At 36.1% G+C, this 24,776-nt stretch overlaps 1 protein-coding gene across 1 annotated transcript; it reads left to right on the top strand.

Annotated features, from left to right (window-relative positions):
* Nucleotides 1-522: 522 nt before the first annotated feature.
* Nucleotides 523-23,326, top strand: pudp (pseudouridine 5'-phosphatase). The gene is made up of 4 exons (XM_058051921.2): nt 523-631; nt 1,026-1,244; nt 2,775-3,004; nt 22,792-23,326. Exons 1-4 carry the CDS (start codon nt 562-564, stop codon nt 22,966-22,968), a joined length of 696 nt encoding a protein of 231 aa, XP_057907904.2. The 5' UTR covers nt 523-561; the 3' UTR covers nt 22,969-23,326.
* The last annotated feature ends 1,450 nt before the right edge of the window (nt 23,327-24,776 follow it).

The raw sequence follows: 24,776 nt of genomic DNA, 5'->3' as shown, positions 1-24,776 counted from the left end.
TTCTAAGGCGCATTAATTTCATAGAACCCACAACAGTACTACGTCCCTCAACAACCCCCCCCCCCCACACACACACATCAGGCAGAGAATAATGTTGCTGTGTGAAACATACACAAAAAATGGCTGGGATTGGCTTAGTTAATTATTCCTGTAAAAAATCCATTTTTTTCTCATTACATTACACATATTTGCCTTTTTTGTATGATGCTGTTGTTTTTTTTTTAATTTCATTTGTATAATTTGCAGAGGGCCACTAAAAACAAGCGGGCCGCACTTTGGATACCCATAAAACCCTTTTGGATACTCTTGAAAATGTTGATGGTTCAGAATTGACTGACTCTTTGCCAAAAACATTGCTTAACTGTATTTTTGGACTGTTCTATGATCGGTTTTATGGCTTAGTCTATTACTTAAACTGTAAAAAATATGGATTTTTAAAATGTCAATACAATTTTATATAGAATGGGCGTATGGAGTTCACACGCTTTATTTTGGCGCTTTTCAGTCGCCGTACTTTGGCGTCGACGTCACCACTCCAAACACGGAAGTGCAAATGTCAACATGTCGGCGGCAGGTTGCGTGTACAAACCCGTGAACTATGTCATATTTGACATGGATGGCTTGTTATTAGGTATTCTACACTCTTTTACACGTATACGGCTTTCGTCACTTTGTTAACCATAAGAAAGCAATAATTATAACTCGTCGTTGTCGGAGTCATTCATTGAATAGGATGGGGGAAAACTTGAATTGTTTTTTTTTCGACGCGTTTTTCTTACACTTCTGAGCTGACTTGATTCTAAAAGCTACTTTCATAGCTTGTTTTATGAAGTTTATACATTAATCTAAACGTTAACGTCATTCCTGATTGGGCGAAATTTCTTGTTTTTTGTTGACATTTTCAATTATGAATAAACCAGTTACCTATTTTTATTCATTTTTAACGACTAGCTTTATGGTTGGAGTTTTCATCAACAATTCCAATTTGAAGTTCATTATTTTTAATAGCTATATTTTTATTTCAGACACAGAGCGACTGTACACTGTGTCCTTCCAGGAAGTGTGTGACCGCTTTGGGAAGCAGTACACATGGGAAGTGAAGTCCAAAGTGATGGGGGCAAAAGCTTTGGATGCAGCTCAAACCATCCGGGACATGTTGGAGCTTCCGATGACAGCCGAGGAACTCCTTGCTGAAAGCAGACAAATACAAGAAAAGATATTTCCCTCTGCCAAACTCATGCCAGGTGTGTTAAAAAAAACAAAAAACTTGACTGTATAGAACAGCCATAACACTCTAACTACCAAGGCAGCCATTTTGACTGTTTTTATTCATTCATTTTCTACCACTTATCCTCACGAGGGTCGCGGGGGTGCTGGAGCCTATCCCAGCTGTCTTTGGGCAAGAGCCGGGGTACACCCTGGACTGGTGGCCAGCCAATCACAGGGCACATATAGACAAACAACCATTCACACTCACATTCATACCTATGGACAATTTGGAGTCGCCAATTAACCTAGCATATTTTTTTTTAATGTGGGAGGAAACCGGAGTAGCATCATTGTGACATCATTGTTTAGACATTTTGTCTAAAAATGCACTCCCCCCTTTGTTTTCTTTTTTTTCTTTTCTATCCCCTCCTGCTCCGGTCTGACCATTCCAAATTTGCAAAACAACAAAATATCATTCATTCATTCATTTTCTACCGCTTATCCTCACAAGGGTCATGGGGGGTGCTGGAGCCCATACCAGCTGTCTTCGGGCAAGAGGCGGGGTACACCGTGGACTGGTGGCCAGCCAATCTCAGGGCACATATAGACAAACAACCATTCACACTCACATTCATACCTATGGACAATTTGGAGTCGCTAATTAACCTAGCATGTTTTTGGAATGTGGGAGGAAACCGGAGTACCCGGAGAAAACGCATGCACGCACGGGGAGAACATGCAATTGGTGGAATTGAACTTGGGTCTCCTAGCTGTGAGGCCTGTGTGCTAAGCACTCTTCCACCGTGCAGCCTCATATTAATATTATTCATTCATTCATTCATTCATTTTCTACTGCTTATCCTCACAAGGGTCATGGGGGGTGCTGGAGCCTATCCCAGCTGTCTTGGGGTGAGAGGCGGGGCACACCCTGGACTGGTGGCCAGCCAATCACAGGGCACATATAGACAAACAACCATTCACACTCACATTCATACCTATGGACAATTTGGAGTCGCTAATTAACCTAGCATGTTTTTGGAATGTGGGAGGTACATGCAAACTCCACACAGAGATGGCCGAGGGTAGAATTGAACCCGGGTCTCCTAGCTTTGAGGTCTGCGTGCTAACACAAGACCGCCTTGCATCCCTGACTGTTTTCAAAATTTCATAATTTTAATGGCATAATGTTGGGTTTAAAAAAACCTGTGCACCAACAGGACCCTGTTTTTTCTAAATGTGTATATTTTATTCTAACATTGTTTTATCAATAACATTTCGAAACACAAAAGAGATATGAGCATTATCGGCACCTTGTGGAAATATCAAACTCCACACTTGCTGCACCTTGTTGTATACACCACCTTGTATACACTTTTGATTTTTTTTAATGATAATCCAAATTGTATACAAATATTGACAGCAGTCAAAATGACTGCTATGGTAATTCTAGTAAGGTGGGTGATTAGGGTACCTTGGGTACTTAGGGTACATTATGGGCGCCTGGCGAACACCAACACATGAGCTGTCTTCCCATCATGACACCTGATTGATTTTGTTCTGTTCAGGTGTCGAGAAGCTGGTGAAACACTTACAGAAACACGGCATCCCCACTGCCGTCGCCACCAGCTCTGCCGGTGCGACGTTCAACTTGAAGACCAGCCAGCACAAAGGCTTCTTTGCTTTGTTCCACCACATTGTTCTAGGAGACGATCCCGAGGTGAAGAATTCCAAACCACAGCCCGACTCTTTCCTCATCTGTGCCAGCAGATTCAAGCCCCCTGCGTCTCCAGATAAGGTGAGCAAACATTTATTGACATATATTGGTTTCAAATACATTTTAAACATTATTAGAGACCTCTAGACAGGAAATAGCACCCCTATAGTCACCTTTACACTCCTAATTCAAGCCCCCCTGCGTCTCCAGATAAGGTGAGCAAACATTTATTGACATATATTGGTTTTAAATACATTTTAAACATTATTAGAGACCTCTAGACAGAAAATAGCACCCCTATAGTCACCTTTACACTCCTAATTCAAGCCCCCTGCGTCTGCAGATAAGGTAAGCAAACATTTATTGACATATATTGGTTTAAAATACATTTTAAACATTATTAGAGACCTCTAGAGAGGAAATAACACCCCTATAGTCACCTTTACACTCCTCATTCAAGCCCCCCTGCGTCTCCAGATAAGGTGAGCAAACATTTATTGACATATATTGGTTTTAAATACATTTTAAACATTATTAGAGACCTCTAGACAGAAAATAGCACCCCTATAGTCACCTTTACACTCCTAATTCAAGCCCCCTGCGTCTCCAGATAAGGTAAGCAAACATTTATTGACATATATTGGTTTAAAATACATTTTAAACATTATTAGAGACTTCTAAGACAGGGAATAGCACCCCTATAGTCACCTTTACACTCCTAATTCAAGGCCATCTGCGTCTCCAGATACGGTGAGCAAACATTTATTGACATATATTGGTTTTAAATACATTTTAAACATTATTAGAGACCTCTAGAGAGGAAATAGCACCCCTTTAGTCACCTTTACACTCCTCATTCAAGCCCCCCTGCGTCTCCAGATAAGGTGAGCAAACATTCATTGACATATATTGGTTTTAAATACATTTTAAACATTAATATTAGAGACCTCTAGAGAGGACATAGCACCCCTATAGTCACCTTTACACTCCTAATTCAAGCCCCCTGCGTCTCCAGATAAGGTGAGCAAACATTCATTGACATATATTGGTTTTAAATACATTTTAAACATTAATATTAGAGACCTCTAGACAGGAAATAGCACCCCTATAGTCACCTTTACACTCCTAATTCAAGCCCCCTGCGTTTCCAGATAAGGTGAGCAAACATTTATTGACATATATTGGTTTTAAATACATTTTAAACATTATTAGAGACCTCTAGACAGGAAATAGCACCCCTATAGTCACCTTTACACTCCTCATTCAAGCCCCCCTGCGTCTCCAGATAAAGTGAGCAAACATTTATTGACATATTGGTTTTAAATACATTTTAAACATTAATATTAGAGACCTCTAGACAGGAAATAGCACCCCTATAGTCACCTTTACACTCCTAATTCAAGCCCCCTGCGTCTCCAGATAAGGTGAGAAAATATTTATTAACATATATTGGTTTCAAATACATTTTAAACATCATTAGAGACCTCTAGACAGGAAATAGCACCCCTATAGTCACCTTTACACTCCTTATTCAAGCCCCCTGCATCTCCAGATAAGGTGAGCAAACATTTATTGACATATATTGGTTTCAAATACATTTTAAACATTATTAGAGACCTCTAGAGAGGAAATAGCACCCCTATAGTCACCTTTACACTCCTAATTCAAGCCCCCCTGCGTCTCCAGATAAGGTGAGCAAACATTTATTGACATATATTGGTTTTAAATACATTTTAAACATTATTAGAGACCTCTAGACAGGAAATAGCACCCCTATAGTCACCTTTACACTCCTAATTCAAGCCCCCTGCGTCTCCAGATAAGGTGAGCAAACATTTATTGACATATATTGGTTTTAAATACATTTTAAACATTATTAGAGACCTCTAGACAGGAAATAGCACCCCTATAGTCACCTTTACACTCCTCATTCAAGCCCCCCTGCGTCTCCAGATAAGGTGAGAAAACATTCATTGACATATATTGGTTTTAAATACATTTTAAACATTATTAGAGACCTCTAGAGAGGACATAGCACCCCTATAGTCACCTTTACACTCCTAATTCAAGCCCCCTGCGTCTCCAGATAAGGTGAGCAAACATTTATTGACATATATTGGTTTTAAATACATTTTAAACATTAATATTAGAGACCTCTAGACAGGAAATAGCACCCCTATAGTCACCTTTACACTCCTAATTCAAGCCCCCTGCGTCTCCAGATAAGGTGAGCAAACATTTATTGACATATATTGGTTTTAAATACATTTTAAACATTATTAGAGACCTCTAGACAGGAAATAGCACCCCTATAGTCACCTTTACACTCCTCATTCAAGCCCCCCTGCGTCTCCAGATAAAGTGAGCAAACATTTATTGACATATATTGGTTTTAAATACATTTTAAACATTATTAGAGACCTCTAGACAGGAAATAGCACCCCTATAGTCACCTTTACACACCTAATTCAAGCCCCCTGCGTCTCCAGATAAGGTAAGCAAACATTTATTGACATATATTGGTTTTAAATACATTTTAAACATTATTAGAGACCTCTAGGCAGGAAATAGCACCCCTATAGTCACCTTTACACTCCTAATTCAAGCCCCCTGCGTCTCCATATAAGGTGAGCAAACATTTATTGACATATATTGGTTTTAAATACATTTTGAACATTATTAGAGACCTCTAGACAGGAAATAGCACCCCTATAGTCACCTTTACACTCCTAATTCAAGCCCAGTCTGAACACTTGATATATATAGCAACAACGTCTCCGACTTGGCAGCACTGATCCCTTAGCAAACCGCCACCTATTGTACAGACTTGTGACGACAAGTTAGATTCACAGGCAGTCCCATTATCATGTGTAAAATAAAATAAAATGAAATAAAAGTAAAATAAAGCAAAAATAATAATAGAGTTAATAATAACATAGTAAAATAAAGCATGGATGAACAGGGTACAGAATTTCAATGAACAAATGGGAAACACTGACATCAACCCATCAAACTGTGGCCCGGGGGCCAAATTCATAGTTTCAATTTCATCCAATAGTGTACTGTAAGGGGCCGCACGGTGGACTAGTGTTTGACACACACAGTCAGGAGATCGGGTTCAATTCTCCGCTTGTGTGGAGTTTGCATGTTATCCCGTGTGTGTGTGTTGTCGTACGTAAGTACGTAAGTACGTAAATACGTAAGTAAGTACGTAAGTAAGTACCTAAGTATGTAAGTACGTAAGTTAGTAAGTAAGTAATACGTAAGTAAGTACGTAAGTAAGTAAGTAAGTACGTAAGCACGAAAGTAAGTAAGTACGTAAGTAAGTACGTAAGTAAGTACCTAAGTAAGTAAGTAAGTAAGTAAGTAAGTACGTAAGTAAGTACGTCAGTAAGTAAGTACATAAGTAAGTACGTAAGTAAATAAGTAAGTAAGTACGTAAGCACGAAAGTAAGTAAGTACGTAAGTAAGTACGTAAGTAAGTAAGTACGTAAGCACGAAAGTAAGTAAGTACCTAAGTAAGTAAGTACGTAAGTAAGTAAGTACATAAGTAAGTACGTAAGTAAATAAGTAAGTAAGTACGTAAGCACGAAAGTAAGTACGTAAGTAAGTACGTAAGTAAGTAAGTACGTAAGCACGAAAGTAAGTAAGTACGTAAGTAAGTAAGTAAGTACGTAAGTAAGTACCTAAGTAAGTAAGTACGTAAGTAAGTACCTAAGTAAGTAAGTACGTAAGTAAGTACGTAAGTAAGTAAGTACGTAAGTAAGTACGTAAGCACGAAAGTAAGTACGTAAGTAAGTAAGTAATACGTAAGTAAGTACGTAAGTAAGTACGTAAGTACGTAAGTAAGTAAGTAAGTAAGTAAGTACATAAGTAAGTACCTAAGTAAGTACCTAAGTAAGTACGTAAGTACGTAAGTACGTAAGTAAGTAAGTAAGTAAGTAAGTAAGGTAGTAAGTAAGTAAGTAAGTAAGTAAGTAAGTAAGTAAGTAAGTAAGTAAGGTAGTAAGTAAGTAAGTAAGTAAGTAAGTAAGTACGTAAGTAAGTGCATAAGTAAGTACCTAAGTAAGTACGTAAGTAAGTACCTAAGTAAGTACGTAAGTAAGTACGTACCCGGGTTAATTATGGGCCCGCAAGCATAGAGCAAAAGCCCATGTTATTATTCTGAATGAAATCCAACAAATGGCAAATTTCAAGTAGAAAATGATAGCATTGTTCTCAAATCATCTTGACCCGGCGGCCTAATTAAGAGGGATGTTTGAGGCATCTGATAGACCCACTCTCACCAACCACCCTTTTTCCACTTTAAAGAATTTCCACTCCGCTAATAGGTCCGCCCGTGGCACCACACACCTGATTCTTTTTTTAATCTGCCAGCCGCAGTTGGAGCTGGCATTTTTCTCGATGAGATATGACACCGAGGCTCAGAGGGGGAATTGAGTGTTCAGTGGAATAATGAATGATGACATGTCACTTCCCGCTCTGACTATGTGACAGAACAAGGGAAATTGGGAGTAAACAGAAGCGGCACTTGCAGTTCCTGTCAGATGTTTGCATACACTCATCATGGGCTTGAGTACTGCTATATTCAAAGGACTATATGATTTTATGAAACCAAAAATATACTATAAAAATATTTATATACATACACACCAGGGGTGTCCAAAGTGTTTTTTTTTGTTTATTAACCCTCGGCACATTATTTTTTTAATTGACCTCTCAGCATATTAAAATAAATCTAAATTACTAAATAAAAAATGAAAAAAAGCCTAATTTTAGGAGCATAAAGTCCTAATATTTAGAGAAAAAAAGTTGTATTCTTATGCATAAAAAGTCTTAATATTACAAGAATAAATTTATGATTTTCTGAGAAACATTCTTTAAAAAACAAAGTAAAAATATTGAAGAAAGATTGTTATAATCTCATAACATGAGAAACTATTAAAAAACTATAAATTAGCAGTTTTTTAGAAAATTACTGGGAACTGATTATGGGATGCACTCAATTGTAATCTGATGCATGTTCAAATGAAATTAAACCATTACCATCACCATAAACTTTCTCCATGGACACAAAAGTCCTGATTTTCTCTTTCTGTACGTGACAAAAAAAGTATTAATTTTTGTAAATAAAAAAAAAAAATCTAAAAATTAAAACATTAAAACAATTAAAAAATGTACAAAATTTAAACATTAAAAAAATTAAAAGTAAAATAATAAAAAACAAATTAATAAAATAAAGTAAAAAAAATACTTAAAATATATTGGGAAAGCAGGAAGTGAACAAATGTAATAGTTACTGATTGTAAAAGTACCAGATGGAGGGGTAGGATTTAATAAGCTTTGCTTCTTCCTACTCCTTTTGGACATGTGGAACTGGGAACTGATTATGGGATGCACTCAATTGTAATCTGATGCATGTTCAAATGAAATAAAAACATTACCATTATCATAAACTATCTCCATGGACACAAAAGTCCTGATTTTCTCTTTCGGTATGTGACAAAAAAAATTATTAAAAAAATTTAAAAAATTAAAATAATTAAAAAATTTTTTAAAACATTTAAAAAATTAAAAGTAAAATAATACAAAAATTAATTAATAAAGTAAAAAAAATACTTTATGCATGAAGGATTTAATTAGCTTTGCTTCTTCCTACTCCTTTTGGACATGTGGAACTGGGAACTGATTATGGGATGCACTCAATTGTAATCTGATGCATGTTCAAATGAAATTAAACCATTACCATCAATTTTCTCCATGGACACAAAAGTCCTGATTTTCTCTTTCGTTACGTGACAAAAAAATAATATTTTTTTAATTAAAAAATAAAAAATAAAAAAATTAAACCATTAAAAAATTAAAAACTTAAAACATTAAAAAATGTTGACATTTAAAAAATTAAAAGTAAAATAATAAAAAAACAAATTAATAAAATAAAGTAAAAAAATACTTAAAATATATTGGCAAAGCAGGAAGTGAACAAATGTAACAGTTACTGATTGTAAAAGTACCAGATGGAGGGGTAGGATTTAATAAGCTTTGCTTCTTCCTACTCCTTTTGGACATGTGGAACTGATTATGTGATGCATTCAATTGTAATCTGATGCATGTTCAAATGCAATAAAACCATTACCATTACGTTGTGTCAGCATGTAGCGCTTTGGAACTATCTGAGCTGACCAAAAATAAAACATGAGAAAAAACAAGTTCTCCTTTTTCGATTCGGGAACCAGAGAAACACTTCTCACGGCGCGAGGGAATGTCGTCGATAAGAAAAGATTTTACCCTGGCTGCACTTGGATGTCTGAGTAAGATGAATGAAACATATAAGCTAGTTCATGCACCGACAAGGAACAGAGAGAACCGCTTCTGCTTCCGTCATTAATCAACAACGCATTAACGCTGGGAATAGCTTTATAATCTAGCTATTTGAATCAGGCACAATTAGGACACGGAATCTTCCCTCTGAAAGACAAATGGCCCATTAATTCAAGTCCCAGCCTATTCTGCTGCAATGGTGACCCAGTAGGCACCAACACAGGTGCTTGACAAGCAATTAGGATTCTTTTTCAAATTTAAACCACTGCAGATAAGCTTTAAGTGAGCTTATGACTTTCTTTTAGGGGAGGAACGTCCGAACCTTTTTCAGGTCCACCGACTGAAAAATGAAAGGATGCAATGGCCACTTTGACATTTAGGAAAGAAACTCATTTAGATATGCTGAGGCTTACAGTATATTTCTTACAGTAGTATTTCCATAATGGCTCATATTAACTCACTAGCAAGACTGGCCATATATTTCATCTCATTTCATATTATTTACAAACTGTATTGTATAGAAAATGTTGATTTGTTAACACTTGGGTTGTTTATATTGTTTATTTTTTATATTGTGTATTTTGTACTGCTTAATTGACTCTGTACTTTTGCTGCTGTGCAATGCAAATCTTATCTATTTCAAGAAAAAATGGCAGCTTTGTCATATCGGTGAAAAAGTATTCCAATTAACTTTCGGCTTTGCTCCCCCCCCATTTTTATATTAAAATATTTTTTTCCAAATATTTTAACGTTCTTATTAAGCTCTGTAAATGTTCTTTTTGAATATTTTGACTTTATTCCCATAGTAATATTAACTGATTTTGTACTCTTTCTGCTGTGCAATGCAAATCTTATCTTATATATTTCAAGAAGCTTTGTCATATCGGTGAAAAAGTATTCCAATTAACTTTTGGCTTTGCTTTTTTTCCCCCCATTTTTATATTTTTTAAAATTTTTCCAATTTTTCTTGCTGCTGTGCAATGCAAATCTTATCTTATTTTATTTATTTCAAGAAGAAATGGCAGCTTTGTCATATCGGTGAAAAAGTATTCCAATTAACTTTATTTAGCAATTAACTTTGCTTTTTCCCCCTATTTTTATATTTAAAAATTTTTTTTCAAATATTTTAACATTCTTATTAAGCTCTTTAAATGTATTTTTGAATATTTTGACTTTATTCTCATAATAATATTAACTGACTGTACTCTTGCTGCTGTGCAATGCAAATCTTATCTTATTTATTTCAAGAAGAAATGGCAGCTTTGTCATATCGGTGAAAAAGTATTCCAATTAACTTCCGGCTTTGCTTTTTCCCCCCCCATTTTTATATTAAAAAAAAAAAATCCAAATATTTTAACGTTCTTATTAAGCTCTGTAAATGTTTTTTTTTTTTTTATATTTTGACTTTATTCCTATAATGATATTAACTGACTCTGTACTCTTGCTGCTGTGCAATGCAAATCTTATTTTATTTTATCTTATCTATTTCAAGAAAAAATGGCAGCTTTGTCATATCGGTGAAAAAGTATTCCAATTAACTTTCGGCTTTGCTTTTTTTCCCCCCATTTTTATATTTTTTAAAATTTTTCAAATTTTTCTTGCTGCTGTGCAATGCAAATCTTATCTTATTTTATTTATTTCAAGAAGAAATGGCAGCTTTGTCATATCGGTGAAAAAGTATTCCAATTAACTTTATTTAGCAATTAACTTTGCTTTTCCCCCCTATTTTTATATTTAATTTTTTTTTTTCAAATATTTTAACATTCTTATTAAGCTCTTTAAATGTATTTTTGAATATTTTGACTTTATTCTCATAATAATATTAACTGACTGTACTCTTGCTGCTGTGCAATGCAAATCTTATCTTATTTATTTCAAGAAGAAATGGCAGCTTTGTCATATCGGTGAAAAAGTATTCCAATTAACTTTCGGCTTTGCTTCCCCCCCCCCCATTTTTATATTTAAAAAAAAAAATTCCAAATATTTTAACGTTCTTATTAAGCTCTGTAAATGTTAGTTTTTTTAATATTTTGACTTTATTCCTATAATGATATTAACTGACTCTGTACTGTTGCTGCTGTGCAATGCAAATCTTATCTTATTTTATCTTATCTATTTCAAGAAAAAATGGCAGCTTTGTCATCGGTGAAAAAGTATTCCAATTAACTTGAGGCTTTGCCCCCCCCATTTTTATATTAAAAAAAAAATCCAAATATTATTAAGCTCTGTAAATGTTCTTTTTGAATATTTTGACTTTATTCCTATAATAGTATTAACTGACTCTGTAATCTTATCTTATTTTATCTTATCTATTTCAAGAAGAAATGGCAGCTTTGTCATATCGGTGAAAAAGTATTCCAATTAACTTTAGGCTTTGCTTCTTTTTTTCCCCCCATTTTTGTATTTAAAAAAAAATTTCCAAATATTTTAACATTCTTATTAAGCTCTGTAAATGTTCTTTTTTGAATATATTTTTTGAGTATTTTGACTTTATTCCCATAATAATAATATTTATTTGTCCCTCAACCTAATTTCCGAAACTTTGTTTTTCATATTACATCTTTTCATCCATTACATCTATTATACTAAAATAATAAGTTTTCTTTTAAGTTTATTCTCATTATGTTATTATAACTTTTTCCCCAAACAAACTTTGAAAAAATGACAACTTAATTTTGGTTTGTTTGTTTCAAATTGCGACTTAAATTTTTTTTAATACTTTACATCTAAGCTGCTAAAATGATACATTTACCTAATATGTCACCTTCTGCATTTTTTTCTCAACAAATTGTGACTTTCTTCTTGTTACAATGTGACTTTTTTCTCTTAATATTTTGACTGAAATGATTTTCATTTCTGCAGTTTTTATTTTCTCACAATTGAAACTTTCTTGTAAATTTTATTTTTTAAGTATGATTTTATTCCCATAATATTTTTGGCTTTATTGTTTTGTCTGATTTTACCTTTTTTTATCATGTCTCAGGAGGTACCTGGGTTCAATTCCACCCTCGGCCATCTCTGTGTGGAGTTAGTGAGTTTGCATGTTCTCCCCGTGCATGCGTGGGTTTTCTCCGGGTACTCCGGTTTCCTCCCACATTCCAAAAACATGCTAGGTTAATGCTAGCGACTCCAAATTGTCCATAGGTATGAATGTGAGTGTGAATGGTTGTTTGTCTATATGTGCCCTGTGATTGGCTGGCCACCAGTCCAGGGTGTACCACACCTCTCGGGATAGGCTCCAGCACCCCGCGACCCTGGTGAGGATAAGCGGTAGAAAATGAATAAATATTGGGTGCATCTCTTGATCTCTGTTTTCGAGAAGCTTCCATCGGAAAGCTCAGAATTGCCTGGCAGTCTCATGTTTTGTTGTCTTTTCTTCTTCTTTCAACGCTCTAAAATATTAAACGTGGTGCGCCTTTGAAATAAGCTCAAACAAAATATTATAGCTGGGGCGAGTGGCAGCGAGTGCAGCAGCGATGGCTTAGTTGATTTCAAACCACTTGGCCCTCGCACGGCAGCTTTCAGCGTTCCCCTGGTGCAGAGTATCATTTGCTCAACATGCGTTCATTGCCCCCACCCCTCTTTTTCCCCCAATTTGTATTTTATTTGTTGGATAGTAATCATCACAGACTTCAAACAGGCAGACGAGGCCCGTTGCCGAGCTCTCTTCACATCACAACTGCAGAGAGAAACCATTGGAAATGCATAGAAATGAAGTATGGTAATGGTAATGGTTTAATTTCATTTGAACATGCATCAGAATACAATTGAGTGCATCCCATAATCAGTTCCCAGTTCCACATGTCCAAAAGGAGTAGGAAGAAGCAGAGCTTATTAAATCCTACCCCTCCATCTGGTACTTTTACAAACAGTAAATGTTACATTTGTTCACTTCCTGCTTTCCCTATATAATTTAAGTATTTCTTTTACTTTATTTTATTAATTTTTTTTTTATTATTTTACTTTTAATTTTTTAAATGCTTACATTTTTAAAATTTTTAAAATTTTTTAAATTTTTAAATTTTTTACAATTTTTTATTAAAAAAATATTATTATTTTGTCACGTACCGAAAGACAAAATCAGGACTTTTGTGTCCATGGAGAAAGTTTATGATAATGGTAATGGTTTAATTTCATTTGAACATGCATCAGATTACAATTGAGTGCATCCCATAATCAGTTCCCAGTTCCACATGTCCGAAAGGAGTAGGAAAAAGCAAAGCTTATTAAATCCTACCCCTCCATCTGGTACTTTTAACTGTTACATTTGTTCACTTCCTGCTTTCCATAATGGGTACCAGAGTAAGTGTCAATATTGTGATATATATAGCACTTGTGACTGGTTTAATTTAATTTAATTTAATTTAATTTAATTTAATTTAATTTAATTTAATTTAATTTAATTTAATTTAATTTAATTTAATTTAATTTAATTTTTACTCTTCATCCTTGTATTTAGCAAACATCAACGATGGAAGTGATAAATAACTTGACATTTTTTTTACCTTGGTGAAAATTGAACAGAAAGAAAGAAAAGAGAAAGCTATAATTTTAGTGCTGGTTGTCTCTGTCAATATGTCAACGCTACGACTGACCCTGCCTCTCATGCTAAGTCCATGTTAAGTGTCCCGATTGAGCGTGGAGTGTGTAATTCGCTTCCTCTTCTGACTTTCATCAACGCTTGCCGTTATTTCTGCTCTCTGCTGTAAAGCACAGCGATGGTGAAATGCTACACATTACTTGCGTGAGTCCCCCCCCCCCCCCCCCCCCCGGCTTCAGGTTCATTTGGAAAATGTTGCGGACAGTCTGTCACAGCCACTTACTCACCCGCCGCTGCTCGCCGCACACGCGTGATGCACACGGTGTTTTCGCCGGTCTCGCTGCGCCGCAACAGTGGTGATTTACGTGCATTAGCGCAGATGTGGGCGTGGAGTGTTTGGCTGCCTCGTCAATGCTTTTGCAGCTTACGTCCACCGTGCATTTTGCTGTCCATGACTGTTATATCGCTTCGCTTCAATGCGCAATTGTCGTTTTCGACACTTATTGTACAATGTAGCGACTGCTATTTATAAATCATACACTCCGTTGAATAGCTAACTGTACACTTCTATATCACCTCAACCACTATGCTAAGCATCTTCACTCGCTAAATGTACTGCAAAAAAGGTCAGTAAGGATAATTCATAATGCCGCCTACAGAGAACATACTAACTCCTTATTTCTAAAATCACAAATACTTCAACTTGCTGATATAGTTCATCTTTCCAACAGCTAAAATAATGCATAAGGCTAAAAATAACCAATTAGCTAAAAATGTCATCCAATACTTCTCTACAAGAGAGGAGAAATATGATCTCAGGGAAGAACTACATTTGAAACACTTATATGCTAGGACTATGTTAGCGTTAGCATAGCATTTCAGTATGTGGAATCAAACTATGGAATGGATTGACTAAGGAAGTCAAACAATGCACAACGATGAGCCAATTCAAGAAACAATACAAGCAGTTGATGTTTGCAAAATAAAATAAAATAAAATAAAATAAAATAAAATAAAATAAAATAAAATAAAATAAAATAAAATAAAATAAAATAAAATAAAATAAGTCTCGAACCAGATAAGATATGCCTTTATTCGTCCCTCAGTGGGGAAATTTGTAATGTAGTGTAGTCATGATGTGCTATATATATATCACTATATTGACACTTACTATGGTACCCATAGTATTGTGTAGTATAGTGTTTTAAAAAATTAAAAAAGTAAAAGTAAAAAATAAAACAATACAAATTCATAAAATAAAGTTTAAAAAAATACTTAAATTATATTATGAAAGCAGGAAGTGAACAAATGTAAAACCATTACCATTACCATAAACTTTCTCCATGGACACAAAAGTCCTGATTTTCTCTTTCGGTACGTGACAAAATTTTTTTTAATAATTTTTATTTAAATTAAAAAAAAATTAAAAATGTAAAGATTTTAAACATTTAAAAAATTAAAGTAAAATAATAAAAAAAATTAATAAAATAAAGTAAAAAAAATACTTAAATTATATTGAGAAAGCAGGACGTGAACAAATATAAGTTACTGATTGTAAAAGTACCAGATGGAGGGGTAGGATTTAATAAGCTTTGCTTCTTCCTACTCCTTTTGGACATGTGGAACTGGGAACTGATTATGGGATGCACTCAATTGTAATCTGATGCATGTTCAAATGAAATAAAACCATTACCATGATATTCATAATATTGCCATAATATTGCTACCAATTCCAATACCGATCACATGGATTAACTGTACATTTTTCAATGTAGGATTAGTGCTAAAAAATGAATAATTAACTCCAATCCAATACCAAAGATGTTTTTGCGCCAGAGGCAGATCAATTTTAAGATATAAAAACGGTCACAAGGTGGCAGAATTACATTTGATAATAACTCGGCAAGACTCATAGATGGAAGAAACATACATGACAGGAAGGAGTAAGCGAGAGAGCGTGGAGGAGTGTAGCATGCAAAAGGTTCCTCATTGTAGGGAAATTCTAAATATTCACATAGTTGAGTTCCAAATTTCAATATTGTAAATACTTCATGGAGTTATATTTGTGATATATTTTCAACTGCTGATTACATAAGAACAGAATTTTTTTTTCCTTTCCTTTCTTTTGGTAAGTTCCATAATTGTATAGCCACAGAACACAATATTCAAATTTTCTGAATTGTACTGAAGGGTGTGTCTTTGGCTGGGATTGAATGAGTTCATTTTCTTCGATGTGTGATGTGACGTAATAAAAATGTGTGGGATTTCGTCACTCTTCACGCAATTTTGCATTCTAGTTGCACCAAATGCAATTGCCATGAGAGAAAAAAACATCAACACGTCCCACCTTGTCAGCCACCTGACATGTCAGTATAACTTTGAAAACCTACAAAAAAAAAATAAGGCCCCGGGGCTTGTTCCTGTCGCTGTGCGGTTTGTGCAACGTTGCCAGAGATGACCCGAGGGCTAAAAAAAAACAAACAATCAAAATGTTGATATTCTTTCCCACTTCATTCATTTTCTACCGCTTATCCTCACGAGGGTCGCAGGGGTACTGGAGTCTATCCCAGCTGTCTTCAGGATACACCCTGGACTGGTGGCCAGCCAATCACAGGGCACATATAGACACAACCATTCACACTCACATTCATACCTATGGACAATTTGGAGTCGCCAATTAACCTAGCATGTTTTTGGAATGTGGGAGGAAACCGGAGTACCCGGAGAAAACCGAGGAGAACATGCAAACTCCACACAGAGATGGCCGAGAGTGGAATTGAACCTGTGATTCCGTAATTATAAATGAAATATTTTCACAGTTAGAGCATAGAAAACCTGGTTACAACCTTTCTAAAAAGCCCTCTACACTTGAAATAACACCCCTATAGTACCCTTTACACTCCTATTACCCAATATAGTGCACATAATAAGAAAAAACAAGACATAAATAAGACTTGTGCACGTGTTTGCTGCTGAGGGTGGAATTGAACTCGGGTCTCCTAGCTGTGAGAACTGCGCACTAACCACTCACCTCCGTGCAGCCCTACTGGAAAACATGATGGAATATAAAAATTCCTTCCTTCCTTCCTTCCTTCCTTCCTTCCTTCCTTCCTTCCTTCCTTCCTTCCTTCCTTCCTTCCTTCCTTCCTTCCTTCCTTCCTTCCTTCCTTCCTTCCTTCCTTCCTTCCTTCCTTCCTTCCTTCCTTCCTTCCTTCCTTCCTTCCTTCCTTCCTTCCTTCCTTCCTTCCTTCCTTCCTTCCTTCCTTCCTTCCTTCCTTCCTTCCTTCCTTCCTTCCTTCCTTCCTTCCTTCCTTCCTTCCTTCCTTCCTTCCTTCCTTCCTTCCTTCCTTCCTTCCTTCCTTCCTTCCTTCCTTCCTTCCTTCCTTCCTTCCTTCCTTCCTTCCTTCCTTCCTTCCTTCCTTCCTTCCTTCCTTCCTTCCTTCCTTCCTTCCTTCCTTCCTTCCTTCCTTCCTTCCTTCCTTCCTTCCTTCCTTCCTTCCTTCCTTCCTTCCTTCCTTCCTTCCTTCCTTCCTTCCTTCCTTCCTTCCTTCCTTCCTTCCTTCCTTCCTTCCTTCCTTCCTTCCTTCCTTCCTTCCTTCCTTCCTTCCTTCCTTCGGAGGAAACCAGAGTACCCGGAGAAAACCCATTCATGCACGGGGAAAACATGCAAACTCCGCACAGAGATGGCCGAGGGTGGAATTGAACACTGGTATCCTAGCTGTGCGCGCTAACCACTGGATGCAGCCAAAGCTAAAACCATCCTAAACTATATTCCTCTTTAATGTATTCATCTTTCCACTGCTTGCGGTATCTATCATTTTTTTGCGGTAAAAAAATGTCCATCTTAGCCGGTTGTGAGTGTTTCTCCCACAGACTCCTCCGTTTTTCGTTCCATTCAGCCATCATGGTAGGCTTTGTCAAAATGATTGCACCGGCCCACAACTGGATATGGACATTTTTGACAGCTGACACTTAATTTCTCAATCATGCATTGAATAGCGGCTTTCCCATAGCGCAATCAATAGACACCACAAAGACAAGGTTCGTAAAATCTCAGCTCATGGTATTATTTCTACACGTGAAAGCGGGAACCATATTGATTTTTTTTGGTTGACACAAGATGGCAAAGGTGGCTCGGAATGAATGAGTACAATTTTCTCTCCCAAGAGCTGCACCAGCTGACTTTTCCACCTGGGGTCGTTACTGCTGGATGTGTGCTGTGTTGATTGAAAACAATACCCAACATAAGATGACAGGGGTAAAAAAAGGGCACGCTAGAATTTACTTACGACCCACCGGTCCATGTCTTAGCGGTTAGGATTGATCAACTGTCGGGGATTATTCCTCTATTTTCAAGCAAGGCCGCCATTGATTGCCAGTCGGATCATAAAGGTCAGATGTTGGACGTGCTCATGGTGACCTTTCTACCAGTTGAGATCTTTAAATCAATCATGTTGACACAAGACATTGTTTAAAGATTTCCAAGCTAAGATTCCGAGTCTTCGGGAATAGCGAGGGTGAGTAAGTGACGGAAAGATGTGACGCAACACACATTGCATCATTAATGTCCCTCAGGTTGTTGAGTGGAAATTGAGGTCCTGTTTGGTGTTTATGTGCAGTGAAAAGAAAATAAATAAAGAGGGGCGTTTAGGGCCGGTAAAAGGGTCCAATTCCGCTGCCAGTGTTACAAAGAAAATGCTCAGTAAACGATGTTATTTATGCAAAGCTACATGCGCACTTAGCTTTAACTGGCTAGCATTACCACAATGCATCTTCATTTGAGGTGATCACAAAGCCTTACAAAGACAGCCATTGAAAAATAATATCAGTTCATTGTATCAGATGATCGATATACTGAATTATAAATATGCATGAATTAGACCCAATAGAAGTGGGAAAGGGCTGCACGGTGAAAGAGTGGGTAGCATGCATGCTGAATGAATGAATGAATGAATGAGGGAGGGAAAGAAGGAAGGAAGGAAAACGAAAAACTAAAATATTAGGAAAGCAGGAAGTGAACAAATAAACTAAAATAAACTAAAATATTAGGAAAGCAGGAAGTGAACAAATAAATATGAATGAATGAAGGAGGGAAGGAAGGAAGGAAGGAAAACTAAAATATTAGGAAAGCAGGAAGTGAACAAAAAAACTAAAATATTAGGAAAGCAGGAAGTGAACAAAAACTAAAATAAACTAAAATATTAGGAAAGCAGGAAGTGAACAAATAAATAGGAATGAATGAAGGAGGGAGGGAGAGAGGGAAGGAAGGAAGGAAGGAAGGAAGGAAGGAAGGGAAACTAAAATATTAGGAAAGCAGGAAGTGAACAAATAAACTAAAATAAACTAAAATATTAGGAAAGCAGGAAGTGAACATAAACTAAAATAAACTAAAATATTAGGAAAGCAGGAAGTGAACAAAAACTAAAATAAACTAAAATATTAGGAAAGCAGGAAGTGAACAAATAAATAGGAATGAATGAAGGAGGGAGGGAGGGAGGAAGATAAACTAAAAACTAAAATATTAAGAAAGCAGGAAGTCAACAAATAAACTAAAATAAACTAAAATATTAGGAAAGCAGGAAGTGAACAAATAAATAGGAATGATTGAAGGAGGGAGGGAGGGAGGAAGGGAGGAAGAAAGGAAGGAAGATAAACTAAAAACTAAAATATTAAGAAAACAGGAAGTGAACAAATAAACTAAAATAAACTAAAATATTAGAAAAGCAGGAAGTGAACAAATAAATAGGAATGAATGAGGGAGGGAGGAAGGAAGGAAGGAAGGAAGATAAACTAAAAACTAAAATATTAGGAAAGCAGGAAGTGAACAAATAAACTAAAATAAACTAAAATATTAGGAAAGCAGGAAGTGAACAAATAAACTAAACTAAAAACTCAAATATTAAAAAAAGCAGGAAGTGAACAAATAAACTAAAATAAACTAAAATATTAGGAAAGCAGGAAGTGAACAAATAAATAGGAATGAATGAAGGAGGGAGGGAGGGAGGGAGGAAGGAAGGAAGGAAGATAAACTAAAAACTAAAATATTAGGAAAGCAGGAAGTGAACAAATAAACTAAAATAAACTAAAATATTAGGAAAGCAGGAAGTGAACAAATAAATAGGAATGAAGGAGGGAGGGAGGAAGGAAGGAAGGAAGGACCCAAAAAATCCGTTGTCATCAGATTTTGAGTCTTGGGTCCATGATTAAAATCACCCTGCTGTACCCTACAGTTAGAATAGTTATGTGAGGGCTGAGTGGTGTTGTTGTTAATTCATAGAAGGGAATTAATTTGGACTAAAACTGGCTGATTCATCCCAGCATCAATGGCGGTCTCAAGACACCAGGCCATGTTAATACGCCTCAGAGTGGCTGAGAGCGGAGCAATTCTAAGTACTTGAGAGCGTGACATGGAGCCTTAATTAGCGTCATCAATACTCTGACTTCCATCTTTAGCGCAGCAAGAACCTATTCATCTAGAATTTTCCCATGAGCCGTAATGCAATGTGTGTGTATTTTTCTTCATTTTTCCATTTTTTATCACAAGCACATTAAAGTCTAAATTACTCGCTCATTTTTCATTTCAATCAGGCAATGCCAAGGCACCTCACTGGCTTTTGACTGCTGCCCATCGCCACATTTCATGGGATCCCATGTTCCCCGTGACAGTACAACAACAGTATCCCGTGTTCGAGATTATTGTGCCTGTTGTGAGATCATTCAAACCAATCAAGTCTGGTGCTTGTGTGTCTCACCTAACATCACAGTAACATTCGTGACACCTGGTAACCAGTGTAGAATACTAAAAAAATCATCACAGCCTCTTTGAATGTGTCTTCGGAATGCCCATTTTTGTTAATTTTGTTATTTTCATTTTCATTGGGCAGTTTTGTTAGAGATTATGTCTCTGAACTGGCCTGGGAACAGCTCGGGATCCTTTTCTGTTCGGTATTCACACTGTCATCTCTTCATGACAAAGGCCAAGAAACTTTCTCTCTTGAACACCATCGGATTGTTGAGCTCCATTTGTATATCACTATATTGACACTTACGATGGTACCCATTATGTCATTGGATGCTCATATCACCTCCTACTTCGCTATGTGACTAAAATAAACTAAAATAACCTAAACTAAACTAAAATAAACAAAAATATTAGGAAAGCAGGAAGTGAACAAATAAATAAACTAAAATAAACAAAAATATTAGGAAAGCAGGAAGTGAACAAATAAATAAACTAAAATAAACTAAAATATTAGGAAAGCAGGAAGTGAACAAATAAACTAAAACAAAAATATTAGGAAAGCAGGAAGTGAACAAATAAATAAACTAAAATAAACTAAAATATTGGGAAAGCAGGAAGTGAACAAATAAATAAACTAAAATAAACTAAAATATTAGGAAAGCAGGACGTGAACAAAAAATAAACAAAAATATTAGGAAAGCAGGAAGTGAACAAAAAATTAAAATAAACAAAATTAGGAAAGCAGGAAGTGAACAAAGAAATAAACTAAAATATTAGGAAAGCAGGAAGTGAACAAATAATAAACTAAAATAAACTAAAATATTAGGAAAGCAGGACGTGAACAAAAAATAAACTGAACTATTAGGAAAGCAGGAAGTGAACAAAAATAAACTAAAATAAACTAAAATATTAGGAAAGCAGGAAGTGAACAAATAAACTAAAATATTAGGAAAGCAGGAAGTGAACAAAAAATAAACTAAAATATTAGGAAAGCAGGAAGTGAACAAATAAAGTAAAATAAACTAAAATATTAGGAAAGCAGGAAGTGAACAAATAAATAAAATAAAATATTAGGAAAGTAGGAAGTGAACAAAAAATAAACTAAAATATTAGGAAAGCAGGAAGTGAAAAAAAATAAACTAAAATATTAGGAAAGCAGGAAGTGAACAAATAAATAAACTAAAATAAACAAATATTAGGAAAGCAGGAACTGAACAAAAAATAAAATAAAACATTAGGAAAGCAGGAAGTGAACAAATGTAACAGTTACTGATTGTAAAAGTACCAGATGGAGGGGTAGGATTTAATAAGCTTTGCTTCTTCCTACTCCAAAAACATGCTAGGTTAATTAGCGACTCCAAATTGTCCATAGGTATGAATGTGAGTGTGAATGGTTGTTTGTCTATATGTGCCCTGTGATTGGCTGGACACTAGTCCAGGGTGTACCCCGCCTCTCACCCGAAGACAGCTGGGATAGGCTCCAGCACCCCCACAACCCTTGTGAGGAAAAGCGGTAGAAAATGAATGAAATGAAAATAAATTATTGGGAAAGCAGGAAGTGAACAAATGTAACAGTTACTGATTGTAAAAGTACCAGATGGAGGGGTAGGATTTAATAAGCTTTGCTTCTTCCTACTCCTTTTGGACATGTGGAACTGGGAACTGATTATGGGATGCACTCAATTGTAATCTGAAAAATTGTAAAATGAAATTAAACCATTACCATCATTGAAATTTTCATTTGTATATTAAGGGAGATTTCTGTTTTTTTTAGCTATCGTCTTAAACATTTGATTAACTGATGTAAATTCTTGGAATTTTTCATCCATGCCTAAAATTCCCATCAGGAGTATGTCACCGCCCAATTGTGTCGTTTCTGCCAAGCGGGACTTAAGCGGTTAAAATGTAAACAATGAAGTGAGAAGTCTTCCAAGTCATCTTTTTCAGGCCGTCATGACTCTCTATATGCCCACAATGCCTCAAATGAGTTTTCACGCAGCGTATGAAAATGTAAACAAAGCCAATGAAGTGGGGCTGTTGGGGGCACCTAGCTTCAAATTGCACTTTTAATGGGTAGACTTCCTCCCGGAGGTCAACGCCGCTCCTTCGAGAAATGTCAAGCTCATCAGATTGAAAATGGAAACGGTGCCTCTGTGTCCCATTTCCTCGCATTTGTTTTTGTGCTCATCTCGGCCGTCCGGCTAATAGGCTTATGGAATTGTATAACGTGGTTGTCCTCTATATTGCCCCCCCCCTCCTCTACAGTGCTTGGTGTTCGAGGACGCTCCCAATGGTGTGAAGGCGGCCCTAGCAGCAGGAATGCAGGTGGTGATGGTTCCAGACAAGAACCTGGACCCGGGTCTGACTCAGGAGGCCACACTACGGCTGGGGAGCTTGGAGGAGTTTGAACCGCAGCTCTTTGGCCTGCCAGCGTTTGAGTAAGCCTCAGGCAAAACGTGGAATGTGCCTGGTATCAACTTGTAGTCCAAAAAATGATAATTTCTTCATTTTACAATATGTTGTAATTATTAGATTCAGCTCCAGAACCCTTCCCTTCTCTCTTCAATTGCCATTGTTCATTCAATCCAGGTTTGTTGAAAGTAAATTAGCAAAAAAAAACCCATGATGAACTAGCTCTGACAGTCCAGTTTCATTTGTTAAGTGATGTCATCGGGGAAACAAACACTGGACTTTTCATCAAAATAGTAGTCATGCCAAAATATCGTGTTTCTGCTGGATGTTCAAAGTATCCGACTGGTACTGTAAGTATATTGTCTTTTCCATAAAATGGAGAATGAGCCCACCTCAAGTTCTGTTCTTTGCAGCGATCGTTTCACCGATTACTTCTTTAAAGGAAGTCCTTTACAAGAAACTTGTACGATATAAACTCGATAAAAATTGGAAAATTTCTACGAAAAAGCCTGTGAAAGGCATATGCCGAAAAATGCCTTTGAACACAGATCAAAAACTGCGATTTTGCAGAACGCAGTTTATAGCTAGCATTCATTCATTCATTTTCTACCGCTTATCCTCACAAGGGTCGCGGGGGTGCTGGAGCCTATCCCAGCTGTCTTCAGGCGAGCCAACCAATCACAGAGCACATATAGACAAACAACCATTCACACTCACATTCATACCTATGGACAATTTGGAGTCGCTAATTAACCTAGCATGTTTTTGGCTAGCATCTCCTGCCTAATTTCCTTCACACTATACTGCCTGTGCTAAACCCAAAACAAACATGTCTGCCGTCTGGATATAAATTTTCCATACCGAAAAAATATCTCACTTGAGTCGCACGTTAAAAAGCTTTCATTGAATAATTTGCTTGAAGAACCAACTAAGGTAGGGGTGGGCAAACTACGGCCCGGGGACCACATCCGGCCCGCCAAGTGCTTGAATACGGCCCGCCCAATCTTTCCAAAGTATTTCATTTAAACTCAACATACAACCTGGCATCATGGCCTGAGCCAACCTTTTGATGGTTTTATCGATTTCGTTTTTTGACATGGTCTTGTTTACAAAGTGCTCCTGAAAAAAGGGACACAAGCGCATAATAATAATAATTATTATTATTAGATATTAGATTATTATAATAATTAGTAGAACTATTATGATTATTATAATTATTATATTAATGCTAATTATTATATTAATTATATATAATATTATTGTTATATTTGCATATTTTACATAATAATAATATAATAATTATTATTTTAATTTTATTGTAATTATTATAATATTTTATTATTTTAAAAATATTTAAATAATAAATATATTATATATTTATATAATAAATATAAAATAATAAATAATAATAGCAGATTGCATGACAATTTTACAGATACAATAATACCAGGTGGACTGTTACGTGTAAAATATATAGTCTGCCCCCCGCCCTGTAAATTTTGTCATATCAATGCGGCCCGCGAGTCAAAAAGTTATTTCCTTTCAACTTAAATCGCCAAAAACTTACCACTTCCACACGGATAGGGAGGATAACTATTAACAGTTATTTAACCTTTAACATGAACATGAATCAAACGTAATAATTTTTTCTGGGTACATGATACCATACAGCATCCATATCAAACTTGCGCGGGCCGCACTAACATTAAACTTTCATATCAAGGCGGGGGCCTCAAACTAGTGTCATGTGGGCCAAATGTGTTTGAGACCCCTGCTTTGGGGTAACGGTGGATTGAGGAACTCCCCTCTGGAGGGGAGCCACAGAGCCAAAAGGAAAG

Source organism: Doryrhamphus excisus, linkage group LG15 (genome assembly GCF_037039965.1).
Source record: "Doryrhamphus excisus strain RoL-2023G ecotype Guam linkage group LG15, RoL_Dexc_Guam_v1.1, whole genome shotgun sequence".
NCBI lineage: Eukaryota > Metazoa > Chordata > Actinopteri > Syngnathiformes > Syngnathidae > Doryrhamphus > Doryrhamphus excisus.
This window is presented reverse-complemented; position numbering and strand designations above follow the sequence as displayed.

Excerpts from the sequence above, each read along its gene's own strand:
- pudp (XM_058051921.2), top strand. The coding sequence starts at position 562 with ATGTCGGCGGCAGGTTGCGTGTACAAACCCGTGAACTATGTCATATTT. Across the intron at positions 632-1,025 it reads CATGGATGGCTTGTTATTAG|ACACAGAGCGACTGTACACT; the intron begins GTATTCTACACT and ends TTTTTATTTCAG. Across the intron at positions 3,005-22,791 it reads CCCCTGCGTCTCCAGATAAG|TGCTTGGTGTTCGAGGACGC; the intron begins GTGAGCAAACAT and ends CCTCCTCTACAG.